The sequence below is a fragment of the Arachis ipaensis genome, chromosome B7 (genome assembly GCF_059453495.1).
Source record: "Arachis ipaensis isolate K30076 ecotype BB chromosome B7, ASM5945349v1, whole genome shotgun sequence".
Lineage (NCBI taxonomy): Eukaryota > Viridiplantae > Streptophyta > Magnoliopsida > Fabales > Fabaceae > Arachis > Arachis ipaensis.
In genome coordinates this window covers 49,788,926-49,812,714 of record NC_142442.1, presented here as the reverse complement: position 1 = coordinate 49,812,714, position 23,789 = coordinate 49,788,926, and the positions used below count along the sequence as shown (strand labels likewise).

The following is a 23,789-nucleotide window of genomic DNA, read 5'->3' as shown; positions in this document are numbered from 1 at the left end:
AAATATGAGGCCCTTCTAGGCGGCTTGATATTAGCTCGGGAAGTCGGGGCAACGAGGCTGGAAGTATACAGTGACTCATAGGTCATGACCTCGCAAGTAAATGGAAGCTACCAAGCCAGAGACTCACTACTGCAAAAGTACTTGGAGAAGGTCAAAGAGCTGAGCAAACAGTTTGAGGAGGTCGCGGTCTAACACGTTCCAAGGGAAAGGAACACACGGACAGACCTCCTATCCAAGCTAGCGAGCACAAAACCAGGAGACGGCAACCGGTCCCTCATTCAAGGCATGATAAAAGAACCAGCAGTTGCCCTCCATCTGACAAAGATAAGCCCCTTCTGGATGGACCCCATCACTTATTACTTAGAAAACGGCAAACTCCCTGAAGATGGGAAGGAAGCTAAAGCGTTGAGAAGGGAGGCAGCCAAATATTCGATCATACAAGGCCAACTATTCAAAAAGGGACTTAGCCAGCCATTGCTGAAGTGCCTGCATCCCGACCATACGGACTACGTGCTAAGAGAAGTCCACGAGGGGTGCTGTGGCCACCACATCGGGGGTAAAGCCCTAGCAAGAAAGCTCATCCGAGCTGGATATTACTGGCAAAGAGTTCGTAAGGAAATGCGTTAAGTGCCAAGAAAATGCCAATTTTCACAAAGCGCTAGCAACCGAACTAAGCCTAGTGACGTCCGGCCGACTGATAAACCACTATTTTATGGTTTATATTGTATTTAATTGTGTGGTTTTATCATGATCCTTAACCACTTATTCATTAAATTAGCATGAAATTATAATTCCTTCCTAAATTCATAACATGTTTGAAAACTGCTTCCTAGAGACTTTAATTATGTATTTTTAATTCTCCTTTATTCCATTCGATGTCGTGATCTGTGTGTTGAATGTTTCAGACTTTATAAGGCATGAATGAGTTGGAGATTGAAAAGGAAGCTAGCAAAAATGGAAGGAACACAAGAATTTGAGGAGGTAACCAGCGATAAGTGACGCGGTCGCATGGCTCACGCGACCGCGCGAAGGAGAGCAAATCGCAGTGATGCGGCCGCTTGGCTCATGCGGCCGCGCGGATTGGAAAAGCTCAAGCGACGCGGTAGCGTGGAAGACGCGAACGCGTGGCAAGGAAAAGCGCGAATGACGCATCCGCATGGATGACGCGATCGCGTGACATGTGCGATCTGCATAATCTGCAGAATTCGCTGGGGGCGATTTTGGACCTTATTTCGACCCAGTTCTCGGCCCAGAACAGCAGACTAGAGCCAGAGAATATGCAGAAACAAAAGAAAACTTTCATTCTACACAGTTTTGAGTTTTAGATCTAGTTTTACTCCTTTAGGTTTCTTTCTCTAGGTTTAAGAATTTTAATTTTCAATTGGTCTAAGCATTGGAACATTGAGAAGAGTTATTTCCTCATCAAGACTTCGTCATTCTAGTTCGTTCTTTTAACTTGGTTCTATTCTTCCATGTTCTTTGCTTTGTTCAATTTTGTCATTTGAATACTTTCATGATTATTTAGTACAAGGATTATTTCTTCCATTTTAATTTATTTTCCATTCCAATAATCATGTCTTCTTTTAATTCCCTTTCATATGTTATGGATTTATTATTTACAATGAGTGAGTAGTTCCCTCACTTGATGGGGAGTTGATTGAAAGGAACTCTTAAGTTGGAAGGATTGAAAGAAAATTTGTAATTGGGTTAACTGTTGGATTGTTATCTAATCACTAACACCAATCCCTTTGAACAAAGTGGGTTGCAACTCGTGAACAGATCTAGCATTCCAACTTGTTTGACTTTTCTTTACCTAGTAAAGGATAACTAAACAGAACAACCATTAATTATAAATTAATCTTGAAATCATCCCATCAATAATAGAGATTCCAACTAATCAACTTCCAGTCAAGGCTTTTATTCATATTATTTGAATTTTCTCAATTTAATTTTCCACCTACTTAACTCAACTTCTTGGAACATCTGATCAATAAAATAGCACACTTTTCTGCAACTCGTTGGGAGACGACCTGGGACTTAAACTCCCAGTAATTTTTAATTTAAACTCTCTGTGACATATTTCTAAATTGATAGGCAGATTTTTGATGAGTTAAGAACTATACTTTCAACGTAACTATTTTAATAATTTTTAATTTACCAACTTCTGTGCCTCATCAATTTTTGGCACCGTTGCCGGGGAGTTGCAATAGAGTGCTAAAGTTATTAATTAGAATTTATTTATTTGTATTTTATTTTATTTTGCTATTATGAGCTGCATGTTTCTTTCGTCAAATGATGCATTCACTTCTTGATCCGCGCTTGCTAATATTCGATCCTGAAATTGAAAGGACTATTTCACGAATAAGGCGAGAACAGCGTCGGTTAGTCCGCTCTGAGGGCGGATCTGAAAGTGAACTTGAGGAAGAAACCAGCCCCCATTCTACTGATTCGATTGTTTTACGTGCAGAAGACATGGCAGCTAGGAGAGTTACCATCCAGGAGGAAGGAGCCCCTGATTTTACAATGCAACCGTTTCAAGCGCATCATCCAGCGGTAGCTACAGATTTTGAAATAAAGATCGCACTGCTAAATTTGATGCCCAAGTTTCATGGCCTACCTACCCAAGAGCCTATCAAGCACTTGAGAGATTTCCAAGCAGCCTGTTCTACTGTCAGGCGTGATGGTACTGATGAAACTTCAATTTTGCTGAAAGCTTTCCCGTTTTCTCTCGAGGGAAAAGCAAGAGAGTGGTACTACACTCAACCTCTAGCAAATGTATCCAACTGAGATACACTCAGAAAGGAGTTTTTGGAGAAATTCTTTCCATCTAAAGTTACTGATAAACTAAGGAAGAATATTTCCACAATTGTTCAAGATGACAATGAGACTCTCTTTGAATACTGGGAGCGCTTCAATAACCTTCTAGAAGCATGCCCCCACTACATGATTGACAAGATAGTGTTACTTAGCTATATCACATAGGGCATGAGGCCCCAAGATAAGACCACATTGGAAAGTGCTAGCAATGGGTCTATGAAGAAGTACAAGACCACTGATGAGGCTTGGCAATTGATCAGTGATTTAGCTGAATCTACTAGGAACCACAGACAAAAGCAATGCCGTTCAAAAGCCGTTGCAGAAGTATCCTCTAGCAGAGAGACTGCGGCTCTAGCTCAGAGTATATGTGAGATGACCAACTTGCTGAAGCAGATGCAATTGAATCAACAACAAGGTCAGCAAGCTCAACCTCCTTCGCCACAGCAAAACCAACAATTAGTCCCGCAAAGAATTTGTGGAATCTGTGCTGATTATAGCCATTACACTGATGAATGCCCGCAGCTCCAACAAGAAGACAACATGGTGGCATCCACTCATAACTTCTATGACCGCCCCAACCAAGGGTACAATCAAAGTGGAAATAATAACCATGGATGGCAGGACAATTCTAACCAGAATTGGAGGGACAACAATAACAGAGGAGGCAGAGATAATCAAGAAAATCAGAGATGGAATAATAACAATAACAGGCAGCAGAATCAACCTTACAGAGCACCTCACCTGAGGCAAAACCAAGGACCACAGAACAATCAACAGCAGACCTCTCAATTTACTCATTCTTCTTTATCTCCTAATGAAGAGCTACTACAATCTTTTGAGTGAAGACAACAGACCATGAAAAATAACATCATAAATAGTATTAATGCCAGTCTGAATGCTCTCACCTCTACTTTGCAAGCTCTTATGTCACAGATTGGATCAACGCAAAATTCCAGTAACCAACCTTCAAGCTCCACTGGAATCCCCTCTCAACCATTACCCAATCCAAAGGGAGGCATTAATGCCATCACCCTAAGGTCTGGAACCACACTGCAGGAGAGGAATCAGGAGGAACCAAGCCCACCAGAACACACCTCAGCTGAAGAGGTAGTAGAAATAGAAGATGTTGAAGAGGAAGAGGACATACAGGACATAGCTGAAGAAGAAATAGCTCAACCACAGGAGGAAGCACCAAAAGGCGCAAACACAACAGAAAACACTACTCCTATTCCATTTCTACAACTTGCAAGGAAGCCCAGGAAGCAGCTGGAACCCGACCCCAAAATGGTAGAAATATTCAAAAAGGTTGAGGTAACTGTTCCTCTTTTTGATGTTATTCAGCAGGTACCTAAATATGCAAAGTTTCTAAAAGACTTATGTATCCATAAAGACAAAATTAATGAATTAGAAACTATTCCTTTAGGTAGTTCTATATCTGCTTTAATGGGAGGATTACCTGAAAAGTGTAGTGATCCAGGTCCTTGTATAGTTAGCTGTACTATTGGTGGTGTAGTAATTTATGATTGCATGTGTGATTTAGGAGCATGTGTCAGTATAATGTCTTTGTCTATATATGATATTTTGAGGCTCCCTCCCTTAAAAAGGTCGGCAGCTCGTTTTGTGTTAGCAGATAAAAGCATTATTACAGTGGCTGGAGTTGCTGAAGATGTTTTGGTGAACATTAAAGGGCTTACATTTCCCACTAATTTTTATATCTTGGAGATGCCCCATAATGATTCAGATAAGCCATCATCAATCCTACTTGGAAGACCATTCCTAAAGACATCAAAATTCAAATTGGATGCCTTTTTAGGAACATACTCCTTCGAAATAGATGGCCGCATAGTAATCTTCAATCTGAATGGAGTCATTGACAACCCTCCAGAAGATCGTTCTATCTTTCAGTGCAATGTCATAAATAAAAGTGTAGCTGAAGTTCACAAGGAAGAGTTAGAAGAGAGGCACACTGGACAAGGTCCAAGTGTGGGGACCCTCTTAACTGACAATGAGGGCACTTCGTCATTTTCACAAGCTCCAGATAATCCAGAGCCTGCCCATGATCAAAAGTTAGAATTGAAACCCCTCCCTCCACATCTCAAATATGCTTATCTTGAAGATGAGCAGAGGTTTTCAGTTATCATTGCAAGGGAACTTACTTCTCAACAAAAAGAGCAGTTACTTGATGTGCTGAGGAAGCATAAGAAGGCAATTGGGTGGAGCTTGGCAGACATAGTAGGCATCAACCCTCAAGTATGTGAGCACATAATATTTTTAGAAGAGGGAGCAAGACCTGTCCATCAACCCCAAAGAAGATTGAATCCCACCATCTTGGAAGTTGTCAAAAAGGAAGTGACCAGACTATTGGAAGCTAGTATCATATATCCCATTTCAGACAGTGAATGGGTAAGCACAGTACAAGTGGTGCCCAAGAAGTCTGGAGTCACTACAGTGAAGAATGAGCATGGATAGCTCATAGCAACTAGAGTTCAGAATGCTTGGAGAGTCTACATTGATTACAGGCGTCTCAACCAAGCTACTCGTAAGGATCACTACCCACTTCCATTCATTGATCAAATGCTGGATCGCCTGTCAGGTAAATCATATTATTGCTTTTTAGATGGTTACACAGGTTATTTCTAGATTCATATAGCTCCTGAGGATCAGGAAAAGACTACTTTTACATGTCCTTTTGGGACTTATGCTTACAAGAGAATGCCCTTTGGCTTGTGCAATGCACCAGCTACTTTCCAAAGGTGCATGATGAGTCTTTTCTCTGATCTTATTGAGGACTGTATGGAAGTTTTTATGGACGATTTTAGCGTTTATGGTGATTCTTTTAGCCTTTGCTTAGATGGATTATCTAGAGTATTAGATAGATGTGTTAATACAAACCTTGTATTAAATTTCGAAAAATGTCACTTTATGGTAAAACAAGGAATTGTATTAGGACATGTGGTATCTAATAATGGCATTTCTGTAGACCCAGCAAAGGTGAATGTTATTTCTAGTTTATCTTACCCCTCTTCTGTGAGGGAAGTCCGTTCGTTCCTTGGCCATGCAGGTTTTTACAGGAGATTTATTAAGGACTTTAGTAAGGTCGCACTTCCCTTATCCAGATTACTGCAGAAGGATATTGAGTTCGAGTTCAGTGAGGATTGCAAACAAGCGTTTGATAAGCTGAAGACTGCTCTGACTCAAGCTCCAATTGTGAGAGGACCAGACTAGAGCCAGCCGTTTGAAATCATGTGCGATGCTTCCAACCATGCAGTAGGAGCAGCGTTGGTTCAGCGTGAAGGTAAGGATCCTTTCGTTATTGCTTATGCGTCTAAGACTTTAGACACTGCCCAGTCCAACTATACTACTACTGAGAAAGAGCTTCTTGCTATTGTTTTTGCTCTGGATAAATTCCGAGCTTATTTACTTGGTACTAGAGTAGTAGTGTATTCAGACCATGCAGCTTTAAAGTATCTATTAGCTAAAAAGGAATCCAAACCAAGACTTATACGTTGGATACTGCTGTTACAAGAATTTGATTTAGAAATAAAGGATAGGAGTGGTAATCAGAATTTAGTGGCAGACCACTTAAGTCGCCTAGAGCATATTAAAGATGATTCTACTCCTATAGATGATAATTTTTCTTTTGATAACCTGCAAGCAGTATCTGAGGTTGTCCCTTGGTATGCACCTGTTGCTAATTATTTAGTTAGCCGCATATTTTCTCCAAATTTTTCTAAGCATCAAAGAAACAAGCTGAAAAGCGAGTCTAAATATTATATATGGGATGACCCATATTTATGGAGATGTGGCGCTGATCAAGTAATTAGACGTTCTGTGCCTCAATCAAAATTCCAGTCCATTTTAGAGGCCTGTCACTCATCTGAGAGTGGAGGACATTTTGGTCCTCAAAGAACAGCTAGAAAGATCTTAGACTGTGGATTCTGGTGGCCTACTCTTTTTAGAGACGCTGCTGAGTTTTGTAAATCTTGTCTCCCATGCCAGAAATTTGGTAATATATCCAGGAGTGATGAGATGCCTCAACAAATTATGCTTTTCTGTGAAATTTTTTATGTTTGGGGCATTGACTTCATGGGTCCATTTCCAAATTCTAATGGATATTTTTATATATTATTAGCTGTGGATTATGTTTCCAAATGGGTGGAAGCAATTCCTACCCGCACTGATGATGCTAACACTGTTGTTTCCTTTGTGAGAAACCATATTATATGTCGCTTCGGATCACCACGAGCAATCGTGAGCGATCAAGGCACCCATTTTTGTAACAGGAGACTAACAGGATTAATGAAGAAGCATGGGATAATTCATAAAGTTGCAACAGCTTACCATCCCTAAACTAATGGGCAAGCCGAGGTGTCAAACAGAGAAATTAAGCGTATCTTGCAAAAGATAGTAAAGCCTCATAGAAAAGACTGGAGCACCAGGCTATAAGATGCACTCTGGGCATATAGAACATCATACAAGACACCCATCGGGATGAGTCCTTTCCACTTGGTTTATGGAAAAGCTTGTCATCTTCCAGTTGAATTAGAACATAGAGCTTTTTGGGCAGTTAAGGAGTGCAACATGGGAATTGAGAAAGCCGGAGCTGAAAGGAAGTTGCAACTGCAGGAACTGGAGAGCCTTCACTTTGAAGCTTATGAAAACTCCAGAATATACAAGGAAAAGATGAAGGCTGTACATGATCAAAACATCAAGAAGAAAGAGTTCCAACCTGGGGATTTAGTCCTCCTTTACAAATCTCGACTAAGGCTCATGCCAGGTAAGTTGAGATCAAGATGGGAAGGTCCATACAGAGTAGAGAAGGCCGAACCGTACGGAGTTTATCACCTAAGCCATCCTTCAAGCTCTGAACTTATTAAGGTTAATGGACAACGCCTGAAGCTATACCATGGTGAGAAGATGCAGAGAAACAAGGAGCTTGAGATCTTCCTTTTGGAAGATCCCCACATAGTAGAAGATTGAGCTAGTGGAGCGTCCAACTTACGGACGTTAAAGCAAAGTGCTAGGTGGGAGACAACCCACCATGGTATGATCGTTCTTTTCTTTATTTTTAGTTTTTCCTATTCAGTAGCTCTTCTCTTTCTTAGTACTTTCGTGCATCTGCATTTACATGTTTTTATTTTCAATAAAAAAAAATTTTTTTGCTACGCGACGCGATCGCATCAGCGACGAGACCGCATCACAGGGAGAGTAAAGAAAAATAAAAATGAACAGAAAGTCACGCTGGAGCGTGGCTGGAGGCGTGCCAATGGCACAAATCAACCCACGCGACCGCGTGCCCTGAGTTTTCGACGTAAAGGGTGCACAATGAAATATTGTGCGAGAGTGATGCTGGATTGGTGCTGGAAGCACAATCCTTATCACGCGACCGCGTCACCGACGCGGCCGCGTCATCCATTTTTGGGCGCACACTCACGCGATCGCGTGACCCACGCGATCGCGCCGTCCCAATTTTGGCGAATAAATTAATTTGAACAGAGAGTTGTGCTGGTGCGAGGCTGCACTCGTGCCAGAAGCATAACATGGGTCACGCGACCGCGTGACCGACGCGATCGCGTCACCATACTTGAAGCGCATCCACGCGACCGCGTGCCCCACGCAGCCGCGTCGCATGCGCCGCACAACTCAACCAAAAATTGCCACATATCTTATCTTTTTCTCCTCCAAATCCTAATTTTTCTTTTCCTTCCTTATTTCTTCCTTCTCCCTTCTTCCTTCTATCTCACCTATCACTCTCTCTCTCTCACCTCCATTACCAAGGTTCTATTTCCTTCTTCCTTCTTCTCTTTTCTATCATTATTATTATTTTATATGTATTTTCTTTTCTTTTCTTTTTCTTTTCATTATTCATATTCTCTTTCTTTTTTTTTCCTTTTTACATGGTGTTAGAAATTTACTTGTTTTTTCTTTTTTGAGTCATTATCCCTCATTATATGCTTGTGGATTGTTGCAAATTGTTTGACAATTATTTTTATTCTATTTAAGGGATTGCTTGCATGTTCATCTTCATATTTTCTATACCTTATTCAACATGCATGCTATGTGTTTGTGAAAAAGCTCAAATGGCATTATGCACTTCTCTATGTTGTTATACTATTCAATGCTTGCTTTTCACAACTTTCCTTTACTATTGTATTAATTGAATTTAATTGTCAATACAAACGTGATGGTTTGTTACAAAGTATTGCTTGCTCTATGCTACTCATGCCCTTTGCCGGCATGCCAATAAACACCTTGCAGTCACTTGTCTTTATATGCACTAGCTATTTTCCATTGTTGGCTTTTTACATGTACTCGCGAGCATGTGATAATGTCAGTATATCTTCATGTGCATCCATCACCCTCTTTTCCATTTCCTTCCTTGCTGTATATCTCTTTGAATTTTATTTACTTTATCTTCCCTTCTTTCAGGATGGCCACCAAGAAAGGAAAAGAGAAAGCTACTTCCAAACCACCAGCAAGAAGAGGAACTAAAAGAGCATTAGTGGCAGAGCCTTCTTCAACCGCAGTCAAGCCCTCAACAAAAAGAGTTAAGAAAATAATAAAGGTTGATGAGAAGGAGAAAGCCTTTCCAGCAAAGGACACTGCGTGATTTCCCAATCGCTATTGTGAGCAGATGTTCCCTATCCTGGCAGAAAGAAACTATAACAATGAATACCTTCTTATCCTCCTGTCCAATATTGCTTCCTTTGTTGAGCCACAAATTGAACGAAGACAATGGGGTTTCCTACGAAGACAGCCAAGGCAGGTCAATCTTTCTTGGGTAGTTGAGTTCTACTCTAACTTCTACATGCCAACCCTGCAGTCTGTTTATGTTCGGCAGAAGCAAGTCCCCATCACAGAAGAGGCCATTCAGCAAGCTCTGAGTCTTCCCCCTATTCCAGAAGGAATGGACGCCTTCCAAGAAGCCGTACTTAAGCACCAGAGGTACCAATTTGACTAGGACTCCGTTCTCGGAATTATCGCATTACCTGGCAGCCGTTGGATCTACGGATACCACCGTACCCGCCTTAAGGGAATCTTGGCTTCAGCACTTACCTTGGAGGCTCGCGTCTGGGCACAAATCATGTCCCATTACGTCTTTTCGAGCACTCATGAGTCCTCCTTCACTGCGGACATGACTCCACTTCTTTTACCAGCACAGGGAGCCATCATGGTCCCGACTGTGGAGATACTGCCACCAGCCCACCCCTGTTCCTGACAGACGGCACCGAGGACGGTGCAAAGCCTTAAGTGTGGGGAGGTCGGTCAGTACCTGACTTCCGGAGGTAATTTCTTTTCCCTAGCACCAATAATTAGGATATTTTAGTTAGATTTTCTTTCTTTTATAGAATAGAATAAATTGCATAGGTTAGGATAGTTGCATGCATGTTCCACTTGATTGAAAAGACAATAAGTTTCTTTTAAGACTCTATCCTTGGAACAAAATTTCACTAATTTTTCAAAATTTTATGATAAATTTGCTTGAGTTGTATTTGGAACATGATATTTGAGCTAAAGAACACACAACCTGTGAAAGATTTGAGCCTTTGTGTATGGTTACATTATTTAACCATAATTATTTCATTCTTGTGTGTTTACTTCTCTATGATTGTAATCTATATTTTGTTTTATCTTATATGTCCAATATTTATTATATTTGCATGCTTGCACATGATTGAGGCCATTATTTGTTTAAACTCACTTATCCAAATTAAGCCTACCCTTTTCAATTACCTTTGTTAACCATTTTGAGCCTTTAAATCCCATTTGTTCTATATTTTACCACATTACTAACCTTAAGCTGAAAAACAATTGTATATCCCAAATTGAATCTTTGGTTAGCTTAAGATAGAATTGTGTGTGCTAGTTAAGTATGGGAAATTGTGAGAACAAAAGTTGTTAAGGGAATGTATCATGAGAATTTAATAAGAATTTGGATACCTACTCATGTGAAATTATAAGAATTAAAAATCTATGTGCATTGATAAGCTATATTTATTTTAATGTCAAAAAAAAATTTATATAAATAAATAAGGGGACAAAATTACCCCAATGTTAAATTCAGAATTTAAAGATCAATGCACATATGATAGAATCAAATATAAAGTTGATACATGAGTATGGATAGAAAAAGGGAATTCTGGGTAGCTAGGTATGCACTTTAAGATTACATTAAAAATATATAGGTTGGGTTGAAGCTTGGGTTAATTAAAGATTCAATTTATTAGCTCACTTGACCAAATTGTATACCCCTACCAGTACCTTAGCCCCATTACAACCTTGAAAAGACCTCATGATGTTTGCATTGGTATATTAACTGTTGTTGATTGGTTAGGAGAAGAACAAAAGTTAGAAAGCATGATTAGAGAAGGATAGAGTGATTACCCTATACACTAGAGATTAGAGCGTACATACATTATCAGTGAGGGTTCAATGCTTGAATTTTCATGTTCCCTGCTTTCATGAGCTATCTTCTTGCACTTTTATCTGTTTTATTGTATAATGATAGAATTAGTGGAATTTGATTTGTAATTGTTTTGAAGAGCTTAATTACTTTTGATCAAGTGGGCAAGAATCATATAGTTGCATTTATTTATATATATATATATAGGCTTGCATTGCATCTCATGAGTTTCTACATGTTCATACTTATTTCCTTATCTCCTTCAATTAAGCATGAGGACATGCTAATGTTTAAGTGTGGGGAGGTTGATAAACCACTATTTTATGATTTATATTGTGTTTAATTGTGTGGTTTTATCATGATCCTTACCCACTTATTCATTAAATTAGCATGAAATTATAATTCCTTCCTGAATTCATAACATGTTTGAAAACTGCTTCCTAGAGATTTTAATTATGAATTTTTAATTCTCCTTTATTCCATTCGATGCCGTGATCTGTGTGTTGAATGTTTCAGACTTTATAAGGCATGAATGAGTTGGAGATTGAAAAGGAAGCTAGCAAAAATGGAAGGAACACAAGAATTTGAGGAGGTAACCAACGAGAAGTGATGCGGTCGCATGGCTCACGCGACCGTGCGAAGGAGAGCAAATCGCAGTGACGCGGCCGCATGGCTCACGTGGCCGCGCAGATTGGAAAAGCTCAAGCGACGCGGTAGCGTGGACGACGCAAACGCGTGGCAAGGAAAAGCGCGAATGATGCGTCCGCATGGATGACGCGATCGCGTGACATGTGCGATCTGCATAATCTGCAGAATTCGCTGGGGGCAATTTTGGACCTTATTTCGACCCAGTTCTCGGCCCGGAATAGCAGACTAGAGCCAGAGAATATGCAGAATCAAAAGAAAACTTTCATTCTACACAGTTTTGAGTTTTAGATCTAGTTTTACTCCTTTAGGTTTCTTTCTCTAGGTTTAAGAATTTTAATTTTCAATTGGTCTAAGCATTGGAACATTGAGAAGAGTTATTTCCTCATCAAGACTTCGTCATTCTAGTTCGTTCTCTTAACTTGGTTTTATTCTTCCATGTTCTTTGCTTTGTTCAATTTTGTCATTTGAATACTTTCATGATTATTTAGTACAAGGATTATTTCTTCCATTTTAATTTATTTTCCATTCCAATAATCATGTCTTCTTTTAATTCCCTTTCATGTGTTATGGATTTATTATTTACAATGAGTGAGTAGTTCCCTCACTTGATGGGGAGTTGATTGAAAGGAACTCTTGAGTTGGAAGGATTGAAAGAAAATTTGTAATTGGGTTAACTGTTGGATTGTTATCTAATCACTAACACCAATCCCTTTGAACTAAGTGGGTTGCAACTCGTGAACAGATCTAGCATTCCAACTTGTTTGACTTTCCTTTACCTAGTAAAGGATAACTAAATAGAACAACCATTAATTATAAATTAATCTTGAAATCATCCCATCAATAATAGAGATTCCAACTAATCAACTTCCAGTCAAGGCTTTTATTCATATTATTTGAATTTTCTCAATTTAATTTTCCACCTACTTAACTCAACTTCTTGGAACATCTGATCAATAAAATAGCACATTTTTCTGCAACTCGTTGGGAGACGACCTGGGACTTAAACTCCCAGTAATTTTTAATTTAAACTCTCTGTGACATATTTCTAAATTGATAGGCAGATTTTCGGTGAGTTAAGAACTATACTTGCAACGTAACTATTTTAATAATTTTTAATTCACCAACTTCTGTGCCTCATCACCGACCTTTCGCACAGTGGGGAGTCGACCTACTCGGACCTTTCTCGGTCGGACCGGGGCAAGTCAAATACCTCCTAGTCACTGTTGACTACTACACCAAATGGATAGAGGCTGAACCACAGGCCAGTATATCCTCAACCAATTGTCGAAAGTTCATGTGGAGGCAAGTGATAACTCGATTCGGCATCCCGGAAGTTGTTGTCTCTGATAACGGGACACAGTTCACCGACAAGAAGTTCGTGGAATTCCTCACCGGTTTGGACATAAAGCAGAAATTTTCCTCTGTAGAGCATCCCCAGAAGAACGGTTAAGTTGAGCCCGCAAACAAGGTCGTCTTGCTGGACCTCAAGAAACGGCTGGATAACAAAAAAGGTGCATGGGCCGACGAACTCGCCTCGGTCCTCTGCTCTTACCGAACAACCGAGCAATCGTCCACAGGGGAAACCCCTTTCCGCCTGACGTACGGAGTGGACGCAATGATACCCGTAGAGATCGGTGAGCCGAGCCCATGATTACTTCTAAAGGGAGTAGAGGAAGCAGTGGAAAAGGACCTAGCAAATGAGGCTAGGGAGATAGCCCATTTGTCAGAAATAGCACTAAAGCAAAGAATGACCCTGCGCTACAACACCAAAGTGCTTAAGAGGGAATTTGAGCAAAACGACCTCGTCCTGCGGCGTAACGATATCGGGCTACCGACTAAGGGAGAAGGTAAACTGGCGGTAAACTGGGAAGGCCGCTACAGAGTCAAAGAGGTGATTGGCAAGGGCGCCTACAAATTGGAGAAGCTCGATGGTAAAGAGGTCCCGAGAACTTGGAATGCAGGTAACTTGAGAAGATTCTATTCCTAGCTCAAACACGCTGATCAGGCGATCTGACGAGCTCAGTGATTTACTTTTGTTAAGTACTTATTATGACAATAGGCTTGTTTAATTATCAATTAATGTTTTACTTGTTGAAATTACCCTCTCATTTACTTTCAGCCATTTATGCATCCCACGACAACAAGTTCCTTATAATACATGTTAAACGGGACCACAATACGGTACCCCAGGACTGATCACCCCGGGAGCCAACTAAGCTAAAGCCATAACAAACGGCTACAGCAATAGTAAAGCCACAACTTGGTTTCGTTGAAATACCAACACAACGGTAAACAAACACCACGACAAGCCGACACCAACAAAACGGTAACAAAACAAAACAAGTGCGTTATACCATTAAACAGTTAAATGATGATAATCAAAAGCCGACCAAGCCACTACTAAAGTATATTAAGGAAAAAGTTCCACAAGTTCTACAAACAAAAGAGATCACATTTTGGGCATGTCGACAATCTTGCCATCCTTGATTGTTTTAAAGACCCCAATTGCCGACGTGTCGAAATTAGGAGCCACAATCTTCACTTGGGCTTTGAGAGCCTCTTCAGTCATGAGGATCGCGCCTTTTCCCTGCTTCACGGTCTCTTTATGCTTCTTCTTAAGCTCCTCGGCCTCAGCTTGGGCAGCCTTAGCCGACGAGACGACCGCATCGCGTTCCTTCTCCAAAGCGACCACCCGACCTTGCACGACATTGAGCTGGCTCTCCAAAGTCATCTCCCGCTCGGTTAGACGAGACACGGTGGCATCAGAGGTCTTCAATTTCTCCTCGGCAGACGCGACTTTCTCCTTGGCAGCCTTAAGCTTCTCCCCCGTCTTGGATAGCTGCTCCCGAAGCGTTTCAACTTGAGTTTTGAATTCATTATTGGCCTTGGCAGCAGATTCGAGCTTCCTACGTAGCGACTGCATCCCCGACAGCTCAAACTCGGCCTTCCGAGCTATTGCAGCACCGCGGAGAAGGGTACGGTACATCCACCTCGCCTGCCCCGCAAGCTCGGTACCAAGGAAGTGATCCTCTGTGCCAGGAAGCAACTGGGAGTCTATGAAGGCACCAGCGTCGAAGTTCCTCTCCATCACGGTGAGAACTCCTTCAGGGCTGGAGGATGCCCTCTGCCTTTTGGGGGTGGGGATAAGCTTCAAGTCATCATCCTCTTGTTGAGTGGAGGACAAATGCCCGATACCGGCCGTCTCCTCACGAATAGGAGAAATGCGCGTCCCGTCAGAGTTTTTGTCTGACATCTCGGTGTCACGAGGTGAAGGCACCGCCTGATCCTCCTTTTCCTCAGGAGGGTTCTCTGGCTTCCCATCAGCCTTCTCGTCAGCCTTCTCCTCATCGCTTTCCACCAAGAAAGTCTTGAACAAACCCTCAAGCCCTGTCACTGAAGCAGACATCTCCACTACAACAAATAAGTAAACAAGTTAGTCGTGAAATTGACATAACCAATTGAGGCAACAATAATGCAGGAAACATCAAAATTACTCACAAATATAATTTCTGGCGACCTCCCGGTCACCCATTAAGAGGTGGGGATTCACATGATTCCTCCCAAAAATGGCCAACAACACGTCGGCAATCTTTCTATCCACAGCAGACATCCCCTTATAAGTCACCTTGATAAAGGTGTTGGACCCCACCCCGAAACTCCAATACGTCGGGATGAGGCGTTCCCCTTCTAACGACAACCAGAAGGGATGGCGACCTTTGACTGGGTGCACCTTAAAATACTTGTCCTTAAACCCATGATAAGAGTCCTCGAACAAGCCAAAAATCCTCCGACCCTGGGCAGATCAGAAGGACATGAACCCTTTCCTCGCTTTCCCCTCCTTGGAAGGATTCATGAGGTTGAAGAAAAAAAGGAAAACATCAACGGACACCGGCAACTCTAAATATTCACACACCATCTCGAAACAGCGGATGGAAGCCCAACTGTTCGGATACAGCTGCGACGGTACCACGGAGATCCGGTTAAGGAGCGCCATTTGAAAAGCAGAAAACGGAATACGAACCCCCACTTGGGTGAACATGTACTTATAGAACCAAATCCAATCGGCAACCCGGGGGGAATGGAAATTAAGCTCATATAGTCATTCGTTGGGGGCAGGAACAAAGACGTCGTAGTTGGCTTCCTCGTCAGTCCCGCCGCACAAGTACTCGGCTTGGCAGAACTCGGTAAGCTCCTCCTCGCCCATCTGGTTCGGGGAGTCCTTTATGTCGGAAGTCACCCAACCGTAGGGGTCGTAACCCGCGGCGGAGGGGGAAGCTCAAGAGACGATGCGAGGCATTCCTACAGTGGGGTACCACTCGGTTAGTCTATGAGGTCGGGAGTCCGGAAAAAGCCCAGAAACTACATTTAGCCTATCCAATAACTAAGATCAAGCATGGCTAAAGCAGAATCCAAGTAAAAGCCTAAAAAGCTAACACCCTGGAATGGTAACCCCCCTAACGCATCTACTTGACACTATGATCATCTAGCATGAAAATCAAATAAGCAACATGCATATAGAAGAACTGATAATGAAGGTAAAATGAACATAAGCAGAGGAAGAGGAGAAGAGTGCCTACCTGATTGATTGTGACAGCTGAGAGGAAAGCAGGAAGGGATGGATGCTCAAAAACGCGAAGATCATAGTAGGGAATTCAGGAAGGAAGAAGGAGAATGCAAAGAAAATGGAATGAGGATGAACAAGGAAAAGGAATGAAAATGGAGTGTGAAACTGGCTAGGGGATTAAAAAATTGACATGAAGCGCGAAAGGCAGGGGTAAGAGAGTCTTTACTCATAGAGTTTGAAACAACCCATTATGAGCATTAAATGCCCGGTGCAAAAAACGAGGCGACGAATTGTTATCCCCATCAACAAAGAGACACACGCGCAAGAGGCACGTCCTCTCCACAAGCGGCCAACCTGGCGACGACGTAAGAGAACATAACGCGCCACCAACAGCATTCACGTCCTTTGCCGGCGCGTTGCGGGCACTGTTACGGCCTGGCCCAAACAGCATACGGGCCGACCCGATCCATGGACCACCTAACCCGAACGGTCGTGATTGAGCTACTCAACCTCATACCCGGACACGCGTCCCTGACAGCTCCACTACAGCTGTGTGAAGGAAGCTTCGAAGAAAGTGGGTCTGCCTTTGTGGGACCCACCTCTGACATGGTATAAATGGGGAGGGTCCTAACCCTCCCCCAAGGTACATCACACATCATTCTCCCACTTTTCGTCTGCACACTTGACTGACTAGATTGTCGGAGTGTCTTTGCAGGTGACACCCCTCTTCACCACATGAAGAGCTCGGGAAGTCGGTTACACCTCCTCCAATCTAGCAACCCAAGACCAGGCGATTCCCCCCTTTTCATCAACCAAAGTATCAACCCGAACCGTCCGGTACCCGACCTACCGAACACAAATATAGAAGAATCTGAAATCAATTGTACCTTTTATTAAAATAGCAAATAAAATATCAATAATAAAAATAAAATAGTTAAATTATTCAAAATAAATGTCCTACGGGACCACATAATCATTGGCGTTGTCCTCTGCCGAGCTTGATCATCCTGCTGCTGCGGCGGCAGAAGTATAACCATTGATGATGACCCCATGCCCTAGCTCAATTCGGCTTGCATCATCTCGTAGTATGCGACCATTTCCTCCCTTTCCTGCAGACCTCCTCTCAGTCCCTTAGGATCTCTGTAGAGGCTGACTTTATCGTCTTTTCTTTCTTTTGCCAAACTGACTTGCGCTGATCAAAGGGATCGAGCAAGTCATGGATGCGTTCCTCAGCCTCATGGTACTATCGTCCTAGATTGTCCAAGCTCTGACTGAGTTCGTGGACTTGCACACGTAGTTGAAGAGGCTACCGCTAAAGGACCAGAATGAAAAGTGCTAATGAAATAGGATCCCTTTTCGTAAATCAGATTCTTGGATGGCTTTCCAACGGTGTCATGCCATACAGCCCCATACTGCATTCGAATCCACCACAATAGTACTGTTTGATCAACGCTCTGTTAGAATTCCCGAGTCCAAGTCTACATTTCTGCCTCATATTTCTCCTGTGCAATAAAAAAAAAGTTGTTAACATGATTGCGATTAAAATTGTTTGAAATAACTATTAACAAATGGAGACTTATGTTTAGTTTCTCGGACTACTCATCCAACCAAGGGCCTTGTTCTCCTTCCGGGTATGGATATGCTTGAAGAGCTCAGCATCAGTTGTAACATCCTAGGTTTTTTTTTCAATAGATTCGCGTATGCAAGTTTTACATTTTGTTCGTGTAACATCTGTGATATGTGATGAGCAGATAACTTATACGCATTTTGGCATTGTTTTTACATAGTTTTTAGTATGTTTTAGTTACTTTTTATTATATTTTTATTAGTTTTTATACAAAAATCACATTTCTGAACTTTACTATGAGTTTGTGTATTTTTCTGTAATTTCAGGTATTTTTGGCTGAAATTGAGGGATCTGAGCAAAGGTCTGACTCAGAGGCTGAGAAAGGACTACAGATGATGTTGGATTCTGACCCTCCTATACTCGAAGTGGATTTTCTGGAGCTACATAAGCCTAATTGGCGCGCTCTCAATTTTGTTGGAAAGTAGATATCTTGGGCTTTCCAGCAATATAAAATAGTCAATACTTTTCTTGAGATTTGATGGCCTAAACTGGTGTTAAACGCCAGCCAGAGACCCTTTTCTGGTGTAAAACGCCAGAACTGGCACACTTCTTGGCGTTAAACGCCTATTTTGGCACCCAGGGTGGCGTTTAACTCCAATTTGAAGCACATGCATGTGAAAACTTGAAAGCTCAGCCCAAACACTCACCAAGTAGGCCCTGGAAGTGGATTTCTGCACTATCTGCACTTAGTTACTCATTTTTTGTAAACCTTAGTTACTAGTTTAGTATAAAAACTACTTTTAGAGATTCATTTTATAACTCATGAAATTTTACATCTCATATTGTATCCTCTACGGCATGAGTCTCTAAACCCCATAGGTGGGGGTAAGGAGCTCTGCTGTGTTTCAATGGATTAATGCAATTGCCACTGTTTTCTATTCAATCACACTTGCTTCTGTTCTAAGATACTCACTCGTACTTTAATATAGAGAATATGATGATCCGTGACACTCATTATCATTCTCAAATTTATGAACGCGTGCTTGACAACCACTCTCATTCTACCTGAGCTCAACGTAGTCATTGGGCGACAGCTTGAGTGCGTATCTCTTGGGTCTCTAATCCACAGACCGAGTCCGTGGGATTAGAACCTCCGTGGTAGAGGCTAGAATCAATTGACAGCATTCCTGGGATCTGGAAAGTCTAAACCTTGTCTGTGGTATTCCGAGTAGGATCTGGGAAGGGATGACTGTGACGAGCTTCAAAGTCACAAATGTTGGGCGCAGTGACAGTGTGCAAAATGATAGAGAGATCCTATTCCGACACTAATAAGAACCGATAGATGATTAGCCGTGTGGTAGCTGTACCTGGTATTTTTCATCCAAGACGAGAAATCTGACAGTTGATTAGCCGTGCATAAACCATGCCTGATATTTTTCATCCGAGAGGATCATACAGCTTGCCATTGAAGGAAGCCATGCTTGTTTGGCAAAGAAGACAGTAGGAAAGTAGAGATTCAGACGACAGAGCATCTCCAGAACCTCAACCTGTTTCTCATTACTGAATCACAAGTACCATTTATTTCATGTTATTTATTTTTCATAAACAAAATAATTTTTATCATTAATCTCCTGACTAAGATTTACAAGATAACCATAGCTTGCTTCAAGCCGAAAATCTCCGTGGGATCGACCCTTACTCACGTAAGGTATTACTTGGACGACCCAGTGTACTTGCTGGTTAGTTGTGCGGAGTTGTGAAAAATGTGTTCACAATTTCGTGCACCAAGTTTTTGGCACCGTTGCCGGGGATTGTTTGAGTTTGAACAACTAACGGTTCATCTTGTTACTTAGATTAGGAAAAAATTATCTTTTTAGTTTAGAGTCACTAAAATTGAGTCTTCTATTTTTGGTTTTTTTGTTAAAACTTTAAAATTATTGTTTTCTTTTTCTAGATTTTTTTTCAAAAATTTTTAATAAATAGATAAAAACCAATAAATTAATAATTGAGTCTTCTGTTTGAGTTTAGTTTCATGTTTTAAGTTTGGTGTTAATTGCATGTTTTTATTTTTCTTCATATTTTTTAATTACATGTTCCTTGTTCTTTCTTGATCTTCAAGTTGTTCTTGTTTATTTTCCTTGTTTGATCTTTAATTTTTCTTGTTTTGTGTCTTTCCTTATTTTTCTTGTACATTTTCGAATTATTAGTGTCCAAAGTATTAAAATTTTTAAGTTTGGTGTCCTTTGTGTTTTTATTTTCCAAATATTTCCAAAATTTGTTCTTGGTGTTCATCTTGATCTTCAAAGTGTTCTTGGTGTTCATCTTGACATTCAAAGTTTTCTTGTTTGTTTTCTTTGTTTTGATCTAAAAATTCTAAGTTTGGTGCCATTTTATTTTTTTCTCTTTCCTCATTAAATTCAAAAAAAATAAAAAAATATCTTTTCTCTTTATTTTAATTGAATTTTCGAAATTTACATTTAAAAAAATTCAGATTTTTATTTTAAAATTTTTATCTTATCTTATCTTAGTTTTAAATTTCAAAATTCAAATCTTTTTCAAAATCTTATCTTATCTTATTTCAAATTCAATTTTCAAATTTCAATTAAATTCCAAAATTTAAAATTTTAAAAATCAAACCTTTTCAAAATTTAAATCTTTTTCAAATCTTTATCTTATAATGTTGACTTTTTCAAAATTCAAACTTCAAAATTTAAAATTCAAATTTCAAATTTCAAATTTCAAATTTTAAATTTCAATATTTAAAATTTAATTTTCAAATTTAAAATTTAAATTTCAAAACTTTTTAATTAAAAAACTTATCTTCCCTTCAAATTCCTTATCTTCTCTTACCTAACTTATCTTATCTTTTCTAATCTCAAATTTTAAAATCACATCTTTTTCAAATCTTTTCTTTTATTTATTTTCTTACAAGTATCTTTAATTTTAATACATATCTTTTTCAAAATTTCCTAACCACTTTCTCTCTCTTCATTTTTCGAAAATCCTCACCCATAATTTTTCAAATCTTTTTAATTAATTAATTAATTTAGTTTTCTAATTTCTTTTATTTCTTTTTCTTTCCTTAATTTTCGAAACTTGCATCAATTTTTTTACTTTATTTTAATTTCTTTAATTTCAAAAAAAAAAAGAAAAAAAAAGGGGAATAAAATTTTTATTTACAATCAACATCATCTCCCTTTCTCCATCACAGACCTAAGTGGAAATGAACAGTCCAGAAGGACTCTGGAGTCATATGCTAACCCCACTACTGCTTCATATGGGAGTAGTATTTGTATACCCCCCATCAGAGCCAGCAATTTCGAGCTAAACCCTCAACTCATTATGATGGTGTAGCAAAACTGCCAGTATTCCGGTCTTCCACAGGAAGAACCTACTGAGCTTCTGGCACAGTTCTTACAAATTGCTGACACAGTACATGATAAGGAAGTAGATCAGGATGTCTACCGATTATTACTATTTCTATTTGCTGTAAAAGATCAAGCTAAGAGGTGGTTAAATAACCAACCCACAGCAAGCATAAGAACATGGAAACAGTTATCAGAAAAATTCCTGAATCAATATTTCCCTCCAAAAAGGATGACACAGCTGAGGCTGGACATCCAAGGCTTTAAACAAGAGGATAATGAATCTCTTTATAATGCCTGGGAGAGGTACAGAGAGATGTTAAGAAAATGCCCCTTTGAAATGTTTTCAGAATGGGTGTAGTTAGACATCTTTTACTATGGGCTTACAGAAAAGGCCCAGATGTCTCTAGACCACTCTGCTAGTGGATCTATACATATAAGAAAGACAATTGAAGAGGCTCAAGAGCTCATTGATATAGTTGCCAGTAATCAGCACCTGTACTCAAGTGGTGAAACCTCCATGAAAGAAGAAGCTGAGGCAGCATCCACTGAACTTAGTCCTCCAGAACAAATTGCCGAACTCAATCAGCAACTATTTTCTGTAACAAAATAGTTAGCAGAATTTAAAGAGATGCTACAAGAAACCAAAGATGCTAACAAGAATATGGAGGAACAATTGAATCAGACAAGGCAGCAGTTATCTAAACAGATAACAGATGAATGCCAAGCTGTTCATTTAAGGAGCGGGAAGATATTGAATGTCTCAACTCAAAACAGCAGAAAGCTAAGAAAGGAACAACTGACAGAGGATGACCAAACCACTGCCCAAAATCTCTCTGAGGACAGTAAGAGCCCAGAGAGAAATGATTCTGGCATTCAAACGCCAGAAAATGGTGAAAAGTTGGCGTTAAATGCCCAGTGGACGGCTAATTTTGGCATCCAAATGCCAGAAAAGGGTGGCAATCTGGCGTTAAATGCCCATACAGCACCCAATTCTGGTGTTCAAACACCAATGGGGGATCAGACACCTGCAAGTGCTGATAACAACCCCTTTAGGCAGGCTTCTCCAACCACTTCTGTAGGAAGTAAACCTGCAGCAACTAAGGTTGAAGAATATAAAGCCAAGATGCCTTATCCTCAGAAACTCCGTCAAGTGGAACAGGATAAATAATTTGCCCGCTTTGCAGACTATCTCAGGACTCTTGAAATAAAGATTCCGTTTGCAGAGGCACTTGAGCAAATACCCTCTTATGCTAAGTTCATGAAAGAGATCTTAAGTCATAAGAAGGATTGGAGAGAAACTGAAAAAGTTTTCCTCACTGAAGAATGTAGTGCAGTCATTTTGAAAAGCTTACCAGAGAAGCTTAAAGATCCCGGAAGCTTTATGATACCATGCACATTAGAGGATGCTTGTACCAAGACAGCTCTATGTGATCTTGGGGCAAGTATCAACCTAATACCTGCATCCACTATCAAAAAGCTTGGTTTGACTGATAAGTTAAACCAACCTGGATATGCCTCCAATTTGTTGATGGCTCCATTAAGATTCCATCAGGCGTAATTGAGGACATGATTGTCAAGGTTGGGCCATTTGCCTTTTCCACTGACTTTATGGTACTGGAAATGGAGGAGCACAAGAGTACAACTCTCATTCTAGGAAGACATTTCCTAGCGACTGGATGAACCCTCATTGATGTCCAAAAAGGAGAGGTGACCTTGAGAGTCAATGAGGATGTGTTTAAGTTGAATGCTGTCAAAGCTATGCAGCATCCAGACACCTCAAAAGACTGCATGAGCGTTGATATTATTGACTCTTTGGTGGAAGAGGTCAATATGACTGAGAGTCTCGAATCAGAGCTAGAGGACATTTTTAAAGATGTTCAACCTGATCTGGAGGAACCAGAGAAAACAAAAGAACCTCTGAAAACTCCTCAGGAAGAGGAGAAGCCTCCTAAACCCGAGCTCAAACCACTACTACCATCCCTAAAATATGCATTTCTAGGAGAAGATGACACTTTTCCGATAATCATAAGCTCTGCTTTAGAGCCACAGGAAGAGAAAGCACTAATTCAAGTACTAAGGACACACAAGACAGCTCTTGGGTAGTCCATAAGTGATCTTAAGGGCATTAGCCCAGCCAGATGCATGCACAAGATCCTATTGGAGGATGATGCTAAGCCAGTGGTTCAACCACAGAGGTAACTGACTCCAGCCATGAAGGAGGTGGTGCAGAAAGAGGTCACTAAGTTACTAGAGGCTGGGATTATTTATCTTATTTCTGATAGCCCCTGGGTGAGCCCTGTCCAAGTTGTCCCCAAGAAGGGAGGCATGACGGTGGTTTATAATGAAAAGAATGAAATGGTTCCCACAAGAACAGTTACAGGGTGGCGTATGTGTATTGACTACAGAAGACTCAATACAGCC

General features: G+C 40.6%; 2 protein-coding genes across 2 annotated transcripts; one reads left to right on the top strand and one right to left on the bottom strand.

Annotated features, from left to right (window-relative positions):
* The first annotated feature begins 285 nt into the window (after positions 1–285).
* On the top strand, positions 286–627 carry LOC148551112 (uncharacterized). The gene has a single exon (XM_088494708.1). It carries the CDS (start codon positions 286–288, stop codon positions 625–627), a length of 342 nt encoding a protein of 113 aa, XP_088350834.1.
* A 13,691-nt stretch (positions 628–14,318) lies between these two features.
* Positions 14,319–15,479, bottom strand: LOC148551111 (uncharacterized). The gene is made up of 2 exons (XM_088492787.1): positions 15,368–15,479; positions 14,319–15,280 (listed from the first exon to the last, which is right to left on the bottom strand). The coding sequence occupies exons 1-2, from the start codon at positions 15,477–15,479 to the stop codon at positions 14,319–14,321; spliced, it is 1,074 nt and encodes a 357-aa protein (XP_088348913.1).
* Positions 15,480–23,789: the final 8,310 nt, after the last annotated feature.